The sequence below is a fragment of the Gouania willdenowi genome, chromosome 6 (genome assembly GCF_900634775.1).
Source record: "Gouania willdenowi chromosome 6, fGouWil2.1, whole genome shotgun sequence".
Taxonomy (NCBI): domain Eukaryota; kingdom Metazoa; phylum Chordata; class Actinopteri; order Blenniiformes; family Gobiesocidae; genus Gouania; species Gouania willdenowi.
Window position 1 is genome coordinate 70827089 of NC_041049.1, and position 17462 is coordinate 70844550.

At 37.4% G+C, this 17462-nt stretch overlaps 1 protein-coding gene across 2 annotated transcripts in view; it reads left to right on the plus strand.

Annotated features, from left to right (window-relative positions):
- kitlga (kit ligand a) overlaps positions 1-17462 on the plus strand; it is a 40059-nt gene that overhangs the window by 17584 nt on the left and 5013 nt on the right. Inside the window, exons 1-7 of one of the 2 annotated variants that reach the window (XM_028451698.1) lie at positions 2011-2058; positions 10622-10732; positions 11689-11745; positions 11868-12020; positions 13401-13581; positions 16201-16257; positions 17304-17401. In XM_028451698.1, coding sequence (XP_028307499.1) covers positions 2026-2058; positions 10622-10732; positions 11689-11745; positions 11868-12020; positions 13401-13581; positions 16201-16257; positions 17304-17401 — 690 coding nt within the window. In that variant the 5' untranslated portion in view covers positions 2011-2025. Of the gene's footprint in view, positions 1-2010; positions 2059-10621; positions 10733-11688; positions 11746-11867; positions 12021-13400; positions 13582-16200; positions 16258-17303; positions 17402-17462 lie in introns of those variants that run through there. The other variant, XM_028451699.1, reaches the window with a different exon arrangement.

A 17462-nucleotide genomic window follows, 5' to 3' on the forward strand; every position in this document is an offset into this window, starting at 1 on the left:
CTGTGGATGGATCATTGTTCTGCTCTTCCTGTTTGCTTCAGAAAAACCACAAAGTGGCAGGAGGATCGTGGCTGGCAGATGTAAAGTTGTCAAACTTGAAGTAATCCAGGATCATCTGTTTCACTTGGAACAATGTGTTGTTCAATAAAAGAAAGTGATGCCAATAAACCTTTAGTGTGCCATAACTATAAATCTTGTCATGGTACAAGTTCCTGAAGATTAGGGCATTAAGTCGACTCACATGTGTTTTTGGACATAATATCATATGAGTATCCCAGGTTTCCAATGCAAGAGGAATGCTGGAAATCTTTCACTGTTTACTGCTTGAAGAAGGATCAAAGATCAAATACATCAACTTTATTATCAGCTAGACTGACTTTTGCTTTGTTGAGTACATGCTATTAGGGCCCTATATCATCTTTTTGTTTTGTTTTCCTAATTCCTTGTATTCCGCATCAATTTTTTAAAATTTCTTTTTTTTTTAGAAATATTGATACATTTTTTCAGAAAATAACAGTTTTTAACTCCTGTGGGGAAACCAAATAAAAATAAAACCATACCTAAACAAAAATGCATGTCAAAAATAAAAAAATAAATTTAAACTAATGATTAAGAGACAATTAAAAGGTAGATATAAGTTTAGTGACATGGATTATTCTGACCGCTCCTTTTTAATTATTTATGTAATATAAAGCTGTATCAGAGCAGCATTAATGTCTCCATATTTACCCTCAGGGATCAATGGTTTACTGAATCTGATCAGGTTTATTGATTAAGTTTTGATCAACTTAATTTAAATTAACCTAATTTAAATGATCCTGATGACATCAATTCCAGACCGTAATGATTAAACAAAAACAAATGGACTCAAAGATCAGTTATTTCACCACTAGGGGGCAGAATATTTTAAAGTATCAGAAGTTATTATTAATCTACGATGTTTCAGACTCTACAATCCCTGGTATTGATGGTCTCGTCCACAACAACAGAACAACTTTATCCACAGATCTTCTGTAGCTCTGATGAGATGTTTCAACGTTCTGAGCAGGTGGAACTGATGAAAGCTGACTCATGTTTTCACGAGAAACGGAAAGAGTTTCACAGCCATTAAAGTTAAGTAGGAACTGGTGGCTACGTATTTGGAGTGAGTGATGAGTTGCTTATTTATTTATTTTTGGCAGTTTAGACGGTGTTTGAAGTGGCCAGGATGGGAGGGGAGCGGGAGGTCCACCTAATGAGTAGTCCTCGGAAACATTTCCCCATAAAAAAACATTCCTTGCCTCCCGGTGACAGCGTTTCATCCTGATTCTGTCCATTTCCGGGTTCAACAGTGGATCACGTTTTCATTGGTCGATTCCATTCGCGATTCGTTAATGTGGATTAAAGTAATGTAGTAACAAACAAACAAAAAAATACTTTAGCTTTACTTTACTACATTTGGCCCTCAGTCAGTTTTTACATTTTTAATTTCTACACAATCCCCCTATGCTGTGAAAAAATCCTAGTAAGAACCTTGTACATTTAAAAAAAAACAAAAAACTAAATGAATAAAGGACTCGTTCAGAATCTGTGTGTGTTACATGTGTTGTGAGCAGTTCGCTGAGTCGTGTGTGTGTGTGTGTGTGTGTGTGTGTGTGTGTGTGTGCGTGTGTGTGTGTGTGTGTGTGTTATAGCAGTATTACGACATGCTTCACGACAGACATAAACCAGTACGTAGCGTGTAGCTGCACATGAAGTTGCTTGTCATGTTTTTAGTTGTATACTGAACAGAATTATGTGGCTATTAAATAAAGTTGAGTTTTTAAGGAAACTCTGCTCGGATCATTCTACAGATTATTCTTTGACCAAAAATGGTGGGAGAGGTGGTGAAATGGGATTTTAAAAACCGCAGAATTTGGTTAAAAGTTGTAAATTAGAGTGGACAAAAAGAGAGAAAAAGTGGTAAAAAGGGTTCAAAGTGTCAATATTGGGACAATTGGCAAATAATTGGCATGATAAATTGTAAATGTGGTTACATTGACAAAAATGAGCAGGAATTGTTGTGAAAAGAAGTTAAAAGTGACAATAATGGATCAACATATGACATTGGGTGGAAAAATGGTAAAAAAAAGGGTTTATAAGTGCCAAAAATGTCTTTAAAGTGGAAAGACTGTGCAGAAAAGGCATTGAAATACTTTCACACTGAAGCTCTTAAAGTGGACATATCATGTTAAATCCACGTTTTTAGCCCTTAAATGCATTTTGTTGTATATTTAAATTGTTTAGAAGTACAGAAAAGTTCAAATTAATCTCTTCAGGTGCTCCGTAGATATCTTTATATTCTGTTTTGCTCATATTTTTCAATCTGTTTCGATTTTTCGATTCTCTATTACGTTTTTTGAACTATTACATCACAGTATTTGCAGCAGAACTACCAAATTAGGACATCGACTCCAGGCCCAACACTTCGAGCAATCCACCATTTTTATATCTCGCTTTTATTTTGTAGTCCAAGCTCCAGGATGCAGAAGTTACGAGAGGATAAGTCAAAATGTTGGGTTGTTGGATGTAGTAACCCACACGCTTCATTACAACGTCTCCCAGCATCAGAACCTTTTCAAAGTGTCTGGTTGAGTTTTATTTTTTATAGAAATGTACCACATCTGTGGATAAGGTCATTTTTGTGTGTGTGAAGCACTTCAATGATGACTGCTTCATCAACCTCCACCAGTATAAAGAAGGATTTACAGAAAGACTTTGTCTGATTGAGGGTTCAATTCCTTCTATCTTTGGAGACGATGAACAGAGCACTTCGGTAAGCTGTAAATAACGCTAAAAAGTGTGATGATAAGACGTCCCTGTCATTGTTTTGTTAGCATTAGCAGTTGCACCGTCTTCATATGTTAGCGCTGTGTGCTCGTTTTAGATCCTTGATGATATGGCCTACGTGATTTAATTTAAGTCTAAAGTTTTCATTAGTCATTTCATTTTGACATTTTTGTCTCTGAAAAGACTGTATTAAAATGCATTTTGTGACGTTAGCTAGGCGCTAGCGTTAGCTCGGTGCTTGTGTTAGCTCACTTGTTAGGGTTCTGCAGGTTCATCATCTTCATTTTCATCTCGCTCCACTGGGTCAGACTCTGGCTGGAACATGTAAGGCTGGATGGACAAGTCTAACGTTGTTGACATTTTGTAAATAACGTGTAAATAAAAAGTTTATGCTCCGCTACATAATCATATCTCTTCTATCAAACTACAAAAATGGCCGAACAGGGTGGAGTTTAACCGAGTGTCACCTCTGTAACCTGGAGAGGGGGCGGGGTATGAAGTGTCTCATTTGCATTTAAAGAGACAGCACCAAAACGAGTTGCTCTCAGAAGCACATCAGAAAAGTGGTAGAAAAGGGGTGGAGCTATAATAATGAGGAATTCAGACCCAAGCATTGCAGTTCTGCTTTATATAGACCATAACTGTATGATTTATATGTAAAAAGGAAGGATTTAAAAGCATGATATGTCTCCTTTAATGCTCAATTTGGATATTTTTGAAAAATCTGATTTATTTTCTTTTTTTTTGTGTGCCTATTGATATTATACATTGAATGCATCTTCTACAAGTTTGGGGTGTGAGCGGAATGCGACCTTGAAGTGATCCGCATGCACAGAAGAGGTCCCAAGGTACTACGTGCACACGCAGGCACGGACTGTGTTTATGGAAATAAACATGGAGGCATCTCATCTTCGTGTGTCTGTGGCACTGATTATATGTATAATATGATAAATATTTATACATTTTAAGAACTTACTCTCCTTCCATTGTCTACTTTTTACTCTGTTCTCACCGGGGTTTCTCTCCTCCTCCGCTGCTCATTCTCAGAATCAGAATCAAAATCAGAAATGTATTAATGGCCATGTACAGTTTTAAGGACAGTACAAGGAATTTGTCTTGGTAGTTGGTGCACAAAACAAACAACAAAAAATACAAAAACAAAGAACAACCCAGCAACAATAATAATAATAATAATGATGATAAATATAAAGGATGAGGGATAAATAAAGGATAGATAGAGAATAAAGGATAAATAGGATAAATATATATATATACAGTGCAGCAGATAATGTCATCATGGAGGTGGTGATGGGGTGGGGGGGGGGTTCAGTGGGTGACTTGGGGTGTGTTCATGTGGATGGTGGCAGAGGGAAAGAAGCTGTTTTTGTGTCTGGAGGTTCTGGTCCTGATGGACCTAAACCTCCTTCTAGAAGAGAGAGATTGAAACAGTTTATGACCGGGGTGGGAGGGGTCGGCCACAATCTTTCCTGCACGCCTCAAAATCCTGGAGGGGTACAGGTCCTGGAGTGAGGGCAGATTGCAGCCGATGACCTTCTCTGCAGAGTGGATGATAAGCTGCAGTCTGGCCTTGTCCTTGGCCGTAGCTGCAGCGTACCAGATGGTGATGGAGGAGCAGAGGATGGACTGGATGATGGAGCTGTAGAAGTTCACCATCATCTTTGTTGGCAGACTGAACTTCTTCAGCTGCTACAGGAAGTACATCCTCTGCTGAGCTTTTTTGATAAGGGAGCTGATGTTCAGCTCCCACTTGAGATCCTGAGTGATGATGGTCCCCAGGAAGCAGAAGTTCTCCACAGAGCTCACTGTAGAGTCTCCCAGGGTGAGGGGGGTGAGGGGGGCTGGGTTCTTCCTGAACTCTGCTATCATCTCCACTGTCTTTAAAGTGTTGAGCTCCAGGTTGTTCTGGCTGCACCAGGACACCAGCCGGTCTGTCTCCCACCTGTAGTCAGACTCGTCTCCATCAGAGATGAGACGATGATGGTCGTGTCGTCTGAAAACTTCAGGAGTTTGACCGACTGGTGTGAGGAGGTGCAGGTGTTGGTGTGCAGGGAGAAGAGCAGAGGAGAAAGAACACAGCCCTGAGGAGATCCAGTGCTGATGGTCCGGGGAGCAGAGATGGTTTTTCCCAGCTTCACGTGCTGCTTCCTGTCAGACAGGAAGTCTGTGATCCACCTGCAGGTGGAGTCTGGCAGGTTCAGCTGGGAAAGCTTGTCCTGAAGGAGAGCTGGGATTATAGTGTTGAAAGCAGAGCTGAAGTCCACAAACAGGATCCTGGCGTAGGAGCCTGTGGAGTCCAGGTGCTGGAGGATGAAGTGGAGAGCCAGGTTTACAGCATCATCTACAGACCTGTTGGATCTATAGGCAAACTGCAGGGGGTCCAGGTAGGGGTAGGTGATGTCCTTGATGTGGGAGAGCATGAGGCGTTCAAAGGACTTCATGACCACAGATGTCAGAGCGATGGGTCTGTAGTCATTAAGTCCTGTGATCCTCAGCTTTTTAGGGACAGGAACGATGGTGGAGACCTTAAAACAGGCTGGTATGGTGCATGTGTCCAGTGAGGTGTTAAAAATGTCTGTGAACACTGGAGACAGCTGATCAGCACAGTGCTTTAAAGTGATAATTCTGGGATGCAGAATTATCACGCTATCACAGATGAGATGAGATATCCTTTATTCGTGCCACTAGGGGAAATTTGCATTTCAGTTACATCCCATCCAAGAAACACAAAAAGACAATCTCATATAATATGGGAGGACGGGAGCGAATAGAACTGTGGGTCACCACTAAGGCAGCGCCACGTATCATGTTGAGATGAAAAGTGGGAAAAGAGAGGGGGTAAAAGGCAGGTCCTAAACTGAGTTCCCTTTGGGTAGTACAGTGTAGAACTAGGAAAAACCTCCTCATCGCACATAAAAAACAAAACAAAACACAGTAGTAGACGCAAGTAGATAGTGTGCGACCCGGCCTTTCAGACAGCGGTCGCATTGCAAAAGATCAGATACGTATTTATATCCACAAGCAACACGTAACCGATCAGGTTATGAAATGGATTAGATCTGATAGACTGTAAAAGCTCCGCCTCCTGCACCACTGTTGCTCTTCCCTGTCATCATGGATTTATATTCATTATATTTAAGATCATAAACTGTTCCTCCTGTGAAGACGCTCTACCAGATGCTCTAATCTCCACCCCTTAAACGTGAGGGCGCACGTACGAGGGTGAAATCACTTTTGATTGACGTTCGTAATTCAGCTCATATGTGGAAAGGAATGTTTGGTTAGTTCAAGCCAGCTAACGTAAATTAATCCACTCTAGATTTGCAGCATAGGCCCTAAAAGTCTCATTTGGAACTATTTTGGCTTTAAACGAGGCAGAGATGGTAAAGCAATAGGAGATCTACTGTGCAGGCGCTGTCACCAGCTATAGGAGCCAAAGGATGGAATACTTTTTTGGTTTGTTTTTCCGCACCGACTCAGAGCGATCTTTTTTAACTTTTTTATTTACAGAAATAGGGCGCACGGTGGCTTAGTGGTTAGCACGTCCGCCCCACAGCAAGAAGGTCTTGGGTTCAAGCCCTGGGGTGGATTTGGGTCCTTTCTGTGTGGAGTTTGCATGTTCTCCCCGTGCTGCGTGGGTTTCCTCCGGGTACTCCGGCTTCCTCCCACAATCCAAAAACATGACTGTAAGGTTGATTGGAGTCTCTAAATTGCCCATAGTAGTGAATGAGAGTGAATGGTTGTTTGTCTGTGTTGCCCTGTGATGGACTGGCGCCCTGTCCAGGGTGTACCCCCGCCCAGCGCCCTATGAGAGCCGGAAATTGGCACCGGCAGACCCCCGCGACCCTGTTAAACGGGAATAAGTGGGTATGAAAATGGATGGATGGATGGATTTACAGAAATATTTACAATGTACAAACAATATTTACAAATTATATCCATACAAAGGAGGGATCACATCCAATCTCATAAAACATCAGTGATGTCACCCAGAAAATGTATACAAAAATAGTTTCCTCAGGAAATCAGTTCCTGATTATTGTATTTTTTCCTCTATGGTTTATGTTGGAGAAGAAGCATTATTGTAAAATAGTTGGGTTTTTTTTAAGACAGTAGATTTGTTATTCTAAGTTAATTATTTATATTATTTAAACTTAATGTGCAAAGGAAACTGAATGATTATCTTTTTTATTTCAACCATATAAATTCTAATTACATTTTAGTTTTTTTTATTGCTTTTATGCTTTTGTTCATGTACTCTTATCATGCACCAAACAACACTATAAGTAATTAATTAATAATTATTTCTAACTTGTACAAATACATTGCAATTCATAAAAATAATAATAATAAAAAAAGGATTCAGTATCGCGATATTACCCGGAACCGTGATACTTTGTCTGATATAGTATCGTTTTTACTCATTTTGGAATCGTGACAACTCTAGTATTAGTCAACTAACATGTCTGCAGTTGTTCTCCTGATGCTGATGTCACACATCCCACCGTTTGATGTGCCTCTTCCCACTCACGTCTCTACTTTTGCAAGATTTTTTTATTTATTTATTTTTTTTGCTTTTGAGGACATTATGGAGTATCGGTGTAGTGGACATTAATAAAAGAAGTGCAGGTGTTGTGAGCTGTGCTGCTGTGTGGTGTGAATAACAATTCCACCTTAGGAATAGCCTTAGTATTTCCTGTGTTTTATTTTGTTCAGTACTGTCAGATTTAGGTGTGTGTGTGTGTGTGTGTGTGTGTGACATTTATGAAATTACAGAACAAATTATGTCCTCTATTGAACTAATATGGGACTCAACATTTAATGATCAACTAAAGGATGATTTCTTATTTTACAGGGTTGGCAATATGACGATATGGACCAATCTTGATATTTTTTCTCAAAATTGCCACACAGGCACAGTTATTAACAAACGACAGCATAATATACTGTATGCAACTTTTGGCTTTTTCTCCTCTTAAGGACAGCAGGTATGAGTGAGTTCTGTAGTGTGGCTTGTTTGGGGGATGGTCTGCGTTAGATGAAATGCTGAGTGCGTCCTACCTGAGCATTTCATGCTGATCTGAGAAGTAGGGAAAGCAGCGACTAAAACGAGTATTTTAATTAGGGATGTAACGATTAATCGTAAGACAGTTAAAAATTGATTCATAGGTATCACGGTTCATATTGATTTTCTGAATATTGAATTGCAGTACTTTTTTAAACAGCAGAGGGCGCTATATATTTATCCTTCTCTTGTCCAAATGCTGAGACGGCGGGCGGAATCTTCTACTACTTTCTTTCTGGCCACCTTCTACTCTTAAACATGTTCATAAATGATTCCTCACCCCTTTAGCACCGAAAGAATATCTGTAATATTACGTGAATATCTGTAAAAGTCACGTCTTTCTATTAGCTCTGTCTGCTAGCGCATAGCATCTCTTCTTCACTGCACAAAATAGCTGCATGCCAACCGACCACTGGGTTATCAGCGCCCTCTGCTGGTCCAAACAAATATCGGACGTAAATACAGTGCGGACTGGTTTTTTTTTTAAAGTCCAATTGTTAAGGCACAAAATACATTTTCAGTTGCACTTTTAAAAAGAAAAATAACTATTATGCAGTTTTGCATTGTTTACTATAGAACCAGAATTTAAATTAATAGGCTTCTTCTTCATTTGTATTATTCCTTTATTTATTTCATTCAAGATTTATTTTTTGTTAAATTGCATTGTTTTGAATAGTTTATCAATAGTTTCCCAAAAAAATAAATCATGAGAGAATTGTATCGTGAATCCTGTATCGTGAATCGAATCGTATTGGGAGTTGAGTGAATCGTTATATCCCTAATTTTAATTCAAAATACACTATAAAAAATATACATCAATTTAGGCAATATTGTAATTTTCTATATAACCAAAATAGAAGACTTTATGATTTGACCTCCTAAGCCACTTTTCCTAAAGTCAAATTAACGCAGCACAGGAATCTATTATGTTAATCTAACCACTTTCATTGGCTGGTACCAGATTTATTTGTTTGATGCATATTCAAAAAGGATGAACACATCTGTTGGTTGGGTTGTAATTTCACTTTTCTCTGCACATTTAATTTTATATATATATATATATATATTTTTTTTTTTTTTGTTTTTGCAGAAAGTTTTTTTTTTTTTAAATATCTTAATGTGATTTGTAGTGACATTTGTGATATTTTGTGTCACCAAGCATTAGCCTACTGTTCAATGCTGGTGTTGGGTATAGTTGAAGGACTCGGCTCGTCATTTCTTAACATGCCTATGATTACAGTGGAAGATTTTACTCAAAAGCAACATTTTTATTTATTTTGACATTGGCATTTATATTTTCTGGTAGTTTCTGTTGCTATCATGCTTAGCGGGAGCTTCGTCAGATCATTCCTGTGCTGCTTGGACCAAAAAAATCTGAATAAAAGGTGCAAGTCAGTTAAAAGTCTTGGAACGTTTGAAGGTTTCACCCTGTACCCATACCAAGAATTATATCAACTACTAAATACATTATAGCAAGGGTGGACTGGTATACCAGGCATAATTTTTTTAATTTTTAATTTTATTTACGAGTGACTGTAGGCAGACATGGTAAAAAAAATGGTAAAAACGTAGCAAAAAAAGAGTGTAAATTGACTAAAATTGGCCAAAAGCAGTCAAGAGTGGCTAAAAAATGGGCAAATACAAAGGAACCAGGTGGCATGTAATGCAAAAAGTTACTTAAACAGGTAAAATGTGGCAAATAATAGTGAAAAAGAGGCTAAATGTAGGACGAAAAGGAAACGTAATATTTATTGGGCAAAAGGTTGCATATTTAAATGAAAAGTGGCCAACAATTTTTTAAAGAAAGGACAAAAATAGGATAAAAGTGTCAAAAAGGACATGTAAAAATGGACAAAAAATAGGGAAAATGGGATAATTATTGACGAAACGTCACTAAAGATGCTTACAATTAAAGATATTTTGATTGTCAATATATGTATTTTATATAGATATTATTTTGCAACAAAGGAGAACCATTTTTTGTTGAATTTAAATTAACCAAGCACTTTTTTGTTCTTTTTTCCTCTTACTCCTCCACGTATGTTGACAGTCCATAACTCCATCACAACTGAAACATTCAAATGTCAAACTGTGCAGCTGCTTTGGTCTTAGGATCAAAAACACTACTTTTAGGACCAGCATTGCCTGGACAGCTTGATTCCCAGCTGTCAATGCTAATAATTTACCCAGTCGGCAGTAATGATCACTGTCGCTACATCTGAGGAAGGCTTTGATCTGTATTGATAAAAGTGATTGGGTCAACACTCAGGTTTATTGCCGCTGTGTTTGTAACTGGCAGTAAATTGACAGCGTATTACAGCAGCTTCTTGTTCTGTGTCAAACATTGTTGGTTTTGTGCATGCTGTCAATGTGTGTAGTGTAAGTTGAGGAGACAGAAGTCCATTTCATGCTTTTAACTTACAACTTTCACTAAGTAGCCAGTTTATCATTGAGGTTATTTTATTTAAACCGCAAATGCTGAAGCAAATACTTTTTTTTGAGTAGTTACAGCATTTTTATTGTGTTGTCCGTGCACTAGTTGTCTATTATATAATGGTCTTTAGTCGATTACTTTTTATAAGTCATATTCAGTGTGCTAAAACCAAGTAGATATGGACATGCATTTGTGTGTAATATTGCTATATATACATTGTAAGAATGTTTCATAAATGTATTTGTGTTGATTACTTTATGTTTGCATTATATAACAATGGTATTCTCTCTTTGCAGAGTTGGGTACATGTCTGTGTCCGTTTCCTGCTGTTGATCACGCTTGCAATACGTTCATATTCACTTGAGGTCAACCCAGTGACCGATGACATCTATAAACTTTCTACTTTGGTAAGCCTTGCTAGTTTGATGCAAAACTTTTATGACTTTTTTAGTATTTTTTGGCGATTTTTTTGTGAGTATATATAATACAGTATATCTGATTTTGTGAGTGCTGGGGTTCAATAATACCTCATACACCAACATCTATTGTGTTAGCACAGGCATGCCTGGGGCTTTGGGACAGCTGTGACATAGAAATAGCTCTGTCACAGTTGGAAGCACACATCTACTTCCTCTGTTCACTCTTATCTTTATAGTGTCTGAGCATGGGGATGGTCCCCACTGTTATTCTCTCTACATACAATATGTCACTACACTGGCACAGCAGATTTCCCTCCACTGCATAATAGTAGCAACACGTTACACCGATAGCTCAATTAAAAAAGCCTTTGATGTAACTCTATCCAGGGTTCTTGCCAGCGCTATGGAGCGCTATGTAAATTTTCTCCCTACGTTCCCCCTATGGTCAGTTTTCAAAAGGGACTTCCAGATGTGCACGGGTTGTTTAAACTTTCTGTTTATTTTGAATAACCCAGAAACACACACATCAACTGCACTGTATATTTAATCCAGGCAATTTGCTTGAATGCTCCCGTCTTCACCCCTGCAGCCACTGAGCTGCCCTCAATGCTGCCTGTGTGTACCGTCCAATATAAACAGTGTGGCTTCAACTAGATGTAGCGCACATGAAGCTGCTCGTCATGTTTATAACTCATACCGGATCATTCTACATGCTCACGCACGGATGTGAATACCGTCGAGTTAAAACGTGTTCGGGCTTAAAGAGACTTCTCTAGGGGTCTCAGTTTTAGAATCTATAAAAGTGCTTATAGTCGTGCAGCTTACTTTTACCACTTCATAAAAAATTCATTGTGTTATTTTCTTTGTAAATGAGTGAAGAAACAATTCTGTTGCAGTGTTTTAGTGATTTATGTCTGGGATAATGAACATCCTTTCTTTCACAGAAACAAAATATTCCTAAAGACTACAAAATTCCTGTGCGCTACATTCCAAAACAAGAGGCAAGTACCTAACAACATTTCTGTTTTTAGCACAATTACTGAGTACCCTAATGTTTTTAGGTGTCGTATTGTTTTCTTTTTTAAATGTCCGTCTTTACTTAGTTTCATTTCTTTTTTTTTAGGGTGGCATGTGTTGGGTCGAATTGAATGTATTTGCTTTGGAGACAAGTTTACAGGATTTAGCTCATAAGTTTGGATCTATTTCAACCAACAAAAATGACTTAAGGATATTCATCCTCATACTCCAGGACCTTCGGCTAAAAATGGGTTCTGTGGTAAGTGCTTATCGTCCCTGCTGGTGCCAATACTTCCTGATTGTGATTGAAAATGTCTGTATTATATTGGATTTAAAAAAGTAAAAACAGCTTTTACTTAGTTTAAGAAACCTTTATTGACAGACTTTTTCTTTTAGGTGTTCACATGTAGGCATATAGACATTCCTACAGACACACTAAACAAGACATTAACCAATAACTCCACCTTATTAATATAACACTATGAATAAATTACATTAATTTTGAATAATCCTGATGCATGTGGGTTTGTTCTTACAGTGCAGCAGATTAGTAAAAAAAAATCATTCACTTTGGTATAAAAGCATGACATTTAGCACAGATACTCTCTCAGGGCCACTATTTTGGAAATAGGCATTGACCACTCAAAAATACAAATGTACATAATAATGTGGTGGCCATTTTTCAAGATGCCTATTCACTGCATTCCGAATATGTGCATCCCCTGGGTGGAGACGGGACTGCGCCCACTAGAGGCGAAACACTCACTTGCCTCAAAAAACTTGGAAAAAATCAGAAAATGCTTGGATCTGGTCTAACGAGGTGTCACTTTGGTATTTTCCTGCATCAGGGGTAACCTCAGAGGAGTATGAGCAAAAGGGAGTGACTTTGATACTGCTTTCTCCCATTAACCAAGGTTACCCCTGGTGCACCAAACTTCCGTGGCCTCTTGCAGGCGCAATTCGACCTCTAGCCCAAAACAAACCATTTATTCAGACTTGGGGGGAATAAAACGCGTCCACTGGTGCCACACTTTTTACAAAATAAGCAATTTTTTTGCACCTGCGATTGAGTTTTTTGCCTCTCGTGGGTTCTGACTCTACCCGAGGGTGATGCACATATTTGGACTTTTACGGTGACCTTTCCGCTGACACCATTTTTTGGTCATATAACAACTATTGAATAGCAATGGTGGTCATCTTGAAAAATGGCCGACATATTACATTTTTGAGTGGCCAATGACTTTTTCCAAAATAGTGGCCCTTAGAGTATCTGTGTCAAATGTCATGCTTTTATACCAAAGTGAACAATTCTCTTGAAATATGCAATTAATCTGCTGCAATAATAAGAATATATTTTGATAAGTGCTACGAGATGACTGTTGTTGTCATTTGCTCTATATGAAAAAGTTGAATTGATTTGGGATTCTCCATGATATGGTTACGTTTGCTATCGCTTCATGCTAGTTGAAGAATGGATAATAGACCGGTTTGAATATAATATTGCATCTATCACCCCTATTGATCTTTATCCTTTATATCTTTACATTGTTGCATTAATTTAGTTAATACATGACTGAACAGATAATGTCTTGGTTGGTCATAACTCATTGTTTGTAACAATGTGTCTTTGTGTTTACAGGAGATGATCATGTATGACTTTGAGTGCCACTACAGGGACGAGAGGTGGCAGACGGAGCAATATTTTGACTTTATCACAGAGTTCCTCACAGCTGCACGGAATACAAGCTACTCAGATAACTGCGACCCTCCTCCCTGTCCCTCCACACCTTACACAGAACCAACAGAAGGCTATATACACGGTAAAAACAGCCTCTGTTTGTCTAGTTTAAAACGTTTTCGCCTGTAGAACCATGCCAGTTGCTATGGAGTTTTGGTGTTTTCACACTCTGTGTGATGCAATACCTTCAAAAAGCCTTGAGGAAATGTCTCTGATTCTGGCACAAACATGAGCTAATTGTATTTTGGATGAATTTCAAAGTACAAAAGAACCTTGCTAACTGTTAATGGTTTGACATTAAAGAAAAGCCCTTTGGTTATTTCTCAAAGAGAAGACAGACATGTACCTAATAAATGATCAACTGAATTTGATGTTGCTGGGCAGAGTTCTAGTGTTAATGATTTCTACCACTAATCATGTAAGCATTCACAAATGACTGCATGAATGTAGCTTTTTCACTCTTCATGCTTTAACTATACATCTTTTACATGCTTTACAAATAATTTTGACTTGCAGTATATTTTTACATTTTTTGAGCAAAGCTTTGAACCGTCCATTAAACTATGAAAACTTTCTAACTTTTCCTTCTTTTGTACTAAAATGACAAATATCACATGTTCAATGAAATGTGACACATTTGCAACTTTTTAAACTTGTTTATAGTTATTTAATATCTGTTAATATTATTAGTGAGGAATCCTCACTATTGTTTTCATACTTTATTTTTATTTTAAACATTTCACCTCCTTCTTTTGTTGTTTGACCAATTTTCACAATTAAGTTAATGCTATTACTTGGCTAATGCTAAGTTAGTGCTAATACTATCTTAATGATATTGCTAGGTAATGCTAATGCTAGGATAATGTTATTGCTAGGTGAATGCTAATGCCAGGTTTATTTTAATGCTATAGCTATGTTAATGCTAGGTTAGTGCTAATGCTAGGTGAATGCTAATGCTCGGTTACTGCTATTGTTAGGTTAATGTTACAGCTAGGTTAATGTGACACAACAATTAATAACATTAATAATGTGAGCATTAATAGATTGATGCTATCGCTATGTTAATGCTAATGCTTGGTTAGTGCTAATGCTAGATTCATGCAAAAGGTTAGTGTTAATGTTAGGTTAATGCTATTAACAGGTTAATTATAATGCTAATGTTAGGCTAATGCTATAGCTAGGCTAACATTAGGATAGTTTTAATGCTAGGCAAATGCGAATGCTTGGTTAGTGTTAATGCTAGGTTAGTGTTAATGCTAGGTTAATGTTATTGCGAGGTTAATGTTAATGCGAATGCCTGGTTAGTGCTAATGCCTGGTTAGTGCTTTTGCTAGATTAATGCTAATGCTAGATTAGCGTTATTGCTAATACCAGGTTAATTATAATGTTAATGCTATAGCTAGGCTAATGTTATAGCTCGGCTAACATTAGGTTAGTTCTACTGCTAGGAATTTGCTAATGCTAGGTTAGTGTTAATGCAAGGTTACTGCTATTGCTATGCTAATGTTATTGCTAAGCTAATGTTACTCTTAGGTTAATGCTATTGCTAGGTTCATGTTGGCTCATTGAAAATTGAGCCAACTGGACCTCAACATGTTTGACTGTAAAGGGTTTTGTAAATGTATACTTGCAAATTTTAGCTAAATATGTTTTCATTGGTCATTTAAAAATTACACAATTTTGGAGTCATTATTGATGGTGTTTGGAAAATATCCAAATTTTAGTTCAAAAACAGAAATTTTTTACAGCATTTTGAATTTTGCTGTAATGTGAGCAATTGGAGTCAATGCAAAAATTCTAAGCATCAGTTTTCCACTTATGGAGCCAATAAAACAGTGTTGAAAGTGATTTTTTTTCTTAATAACTGAACTCTTGACAGTCGTTCAAACCCTAACGCTAACAGCTACTGCTTTGATTTGCCTAACTTTGCCTGGCCCTGATCACATCATTTCTAATTATAACCTATGTAGTTGCTTCACAATTAACTGTCAAAAGTCTTTGTTTCCTTGTAAACTGATATCAGTATACATGAGGCATTGTATTCTCATACATACATAAACATCTATTAATACAATGTTTCTGATGGGATGTGTGACATATAGATATGTGAGGACATAAATCTCTTTACAGTCTTTACTTTGTATTGTCAATGTTAATATAGGACCTGTTTTTCAAGAGATTATGGTTTAGTGAACATTATCATTGCACTCATTAGTGACAGTAATATAGGTCACATTCTTTCTAAAGCTGCAAAAGCATTCCATCCATTGCTACTCACGAGCTCACCTCTGCTCAAGGAGCTGCTGCTGTTCTTTGTGAAACCGCTGTGAACAGGCTCTATTTAGGACACATTTATTGTGACTGCTTGGGAATCCTTTTAAATGCAGAAGCCATTATGCCTTGACAAGAACCATCTGAGATAAAGCTCTTGGATGGTCCATTGACTGCTGAGTAACAGGACTACAGAAAGATGTTCCAAGGTAGCTCATTTACAAGAGAAGAAATGAGCCGAAGCCTGATTGTGTTAGTGTTGATTACAGAGCAATCTGCAAATCTTTCCAAGCGCTTGGCTTTTTTTTGTCAGGTGAATAGATCTGATCTGTTGTGTAATGAAGGGTGAAACTGAGGTGCCTTCAAACCAAATTATTTTTGAAAAATCTTGTCTTCAGATGTTGGTTATCTTTTCTTTTCTCTCCCTTAGGTTCCCCGGTACCCGACAGTAGAGCGGCAGTAGAGTGTCTCAATAGTTGCTCAACAAGTGAGTTCAAAATTTGTATATTTGAAAGTGGCAAAAGCAGCCCTAGCAGTTGTGTCACACTCTTTTTACGTTCATTGATTAATGATTGTCTTCAGGGCAAATTCCACCTGACAGCCCATGCCTTTTCTTGTCTCTCACCTTTTAGGCGTATAGGCTTCAAAAGGTCTGCATCTTTCTAAAGTCGTTAAACTGTTTCTATCTGAGAGCGACGTAAAGACATCAATGGAATGCACATTTGGATTGATTTATTTTTAATCTCGAGCTTGGGATATAAAAAAATTTCTAGGTATTTTATAAATAAGAATAGTACAACAAAGACTTTCATCAAAATATTTGTTTTGTGTTAATTTTAGTTTTCATCCAAAAGGTGTATTACATTTACTTTTAAGATAAGATAAGATAACCTTTATTGTCCCACAAAGGGGAAAATTGCAGTGTTACAGCAGCAGTAGATAAATAAACAGCGTTATAAAATGTAAAAAAAATGGATGATATATATACACATTACATAGCGAAAGAGGAAAGACAATGGTGCAATAAGTACATTTCACACGAAAAACGGAATATATACATATGTACACTAAGATTTCTGACTCTCAGTGGATTGGCTAATGGTCTGATTATAGACTTTTACCAAACATTATTTCTATTTTATCTTTTAGTAATTCATTTTTAGATGTAAAAATAGGTTCATGCAGATTCTAAATTAAATGATGTATCCAAGTAAAATGAGTTATTAATTAATAAAGACTAAGGACATATAAAAGACTAAATTTTATAAACAGAGTAATGGATAACATTTTTGATACATTTTATTCATTCTAAATAAATCATTAATATTTATCTAATAATTGCATGAATTATGTATTACGAAAGTCTAGTCTGGGGTAATATTTACTATTTAATATTTAGGTTAGGAAAAAGAGTTGAATGTAATCATTGGCACTACAGTATATTAGATTATTTAAACTAAAGCTCTTTAAAAAAGTGTTGAGTCAGTTGTAGATGTTGGACGACTAACCTTTCAGTTTTCTTTGTTTATCCAGGCAAAGAATCACGACTTCTGCCTGAGGTGGTGGAGCGAAGCCTTCTCTCCTTACTGTTCATTCCACTGCTCGCCCTTGTTTTCCTGCTGGTGTGGAAGGTGAGCTGTCTTTTGACATCACGCTGACCGTAGTTTAACTTCTGAAGATTTGCAGCTGCTA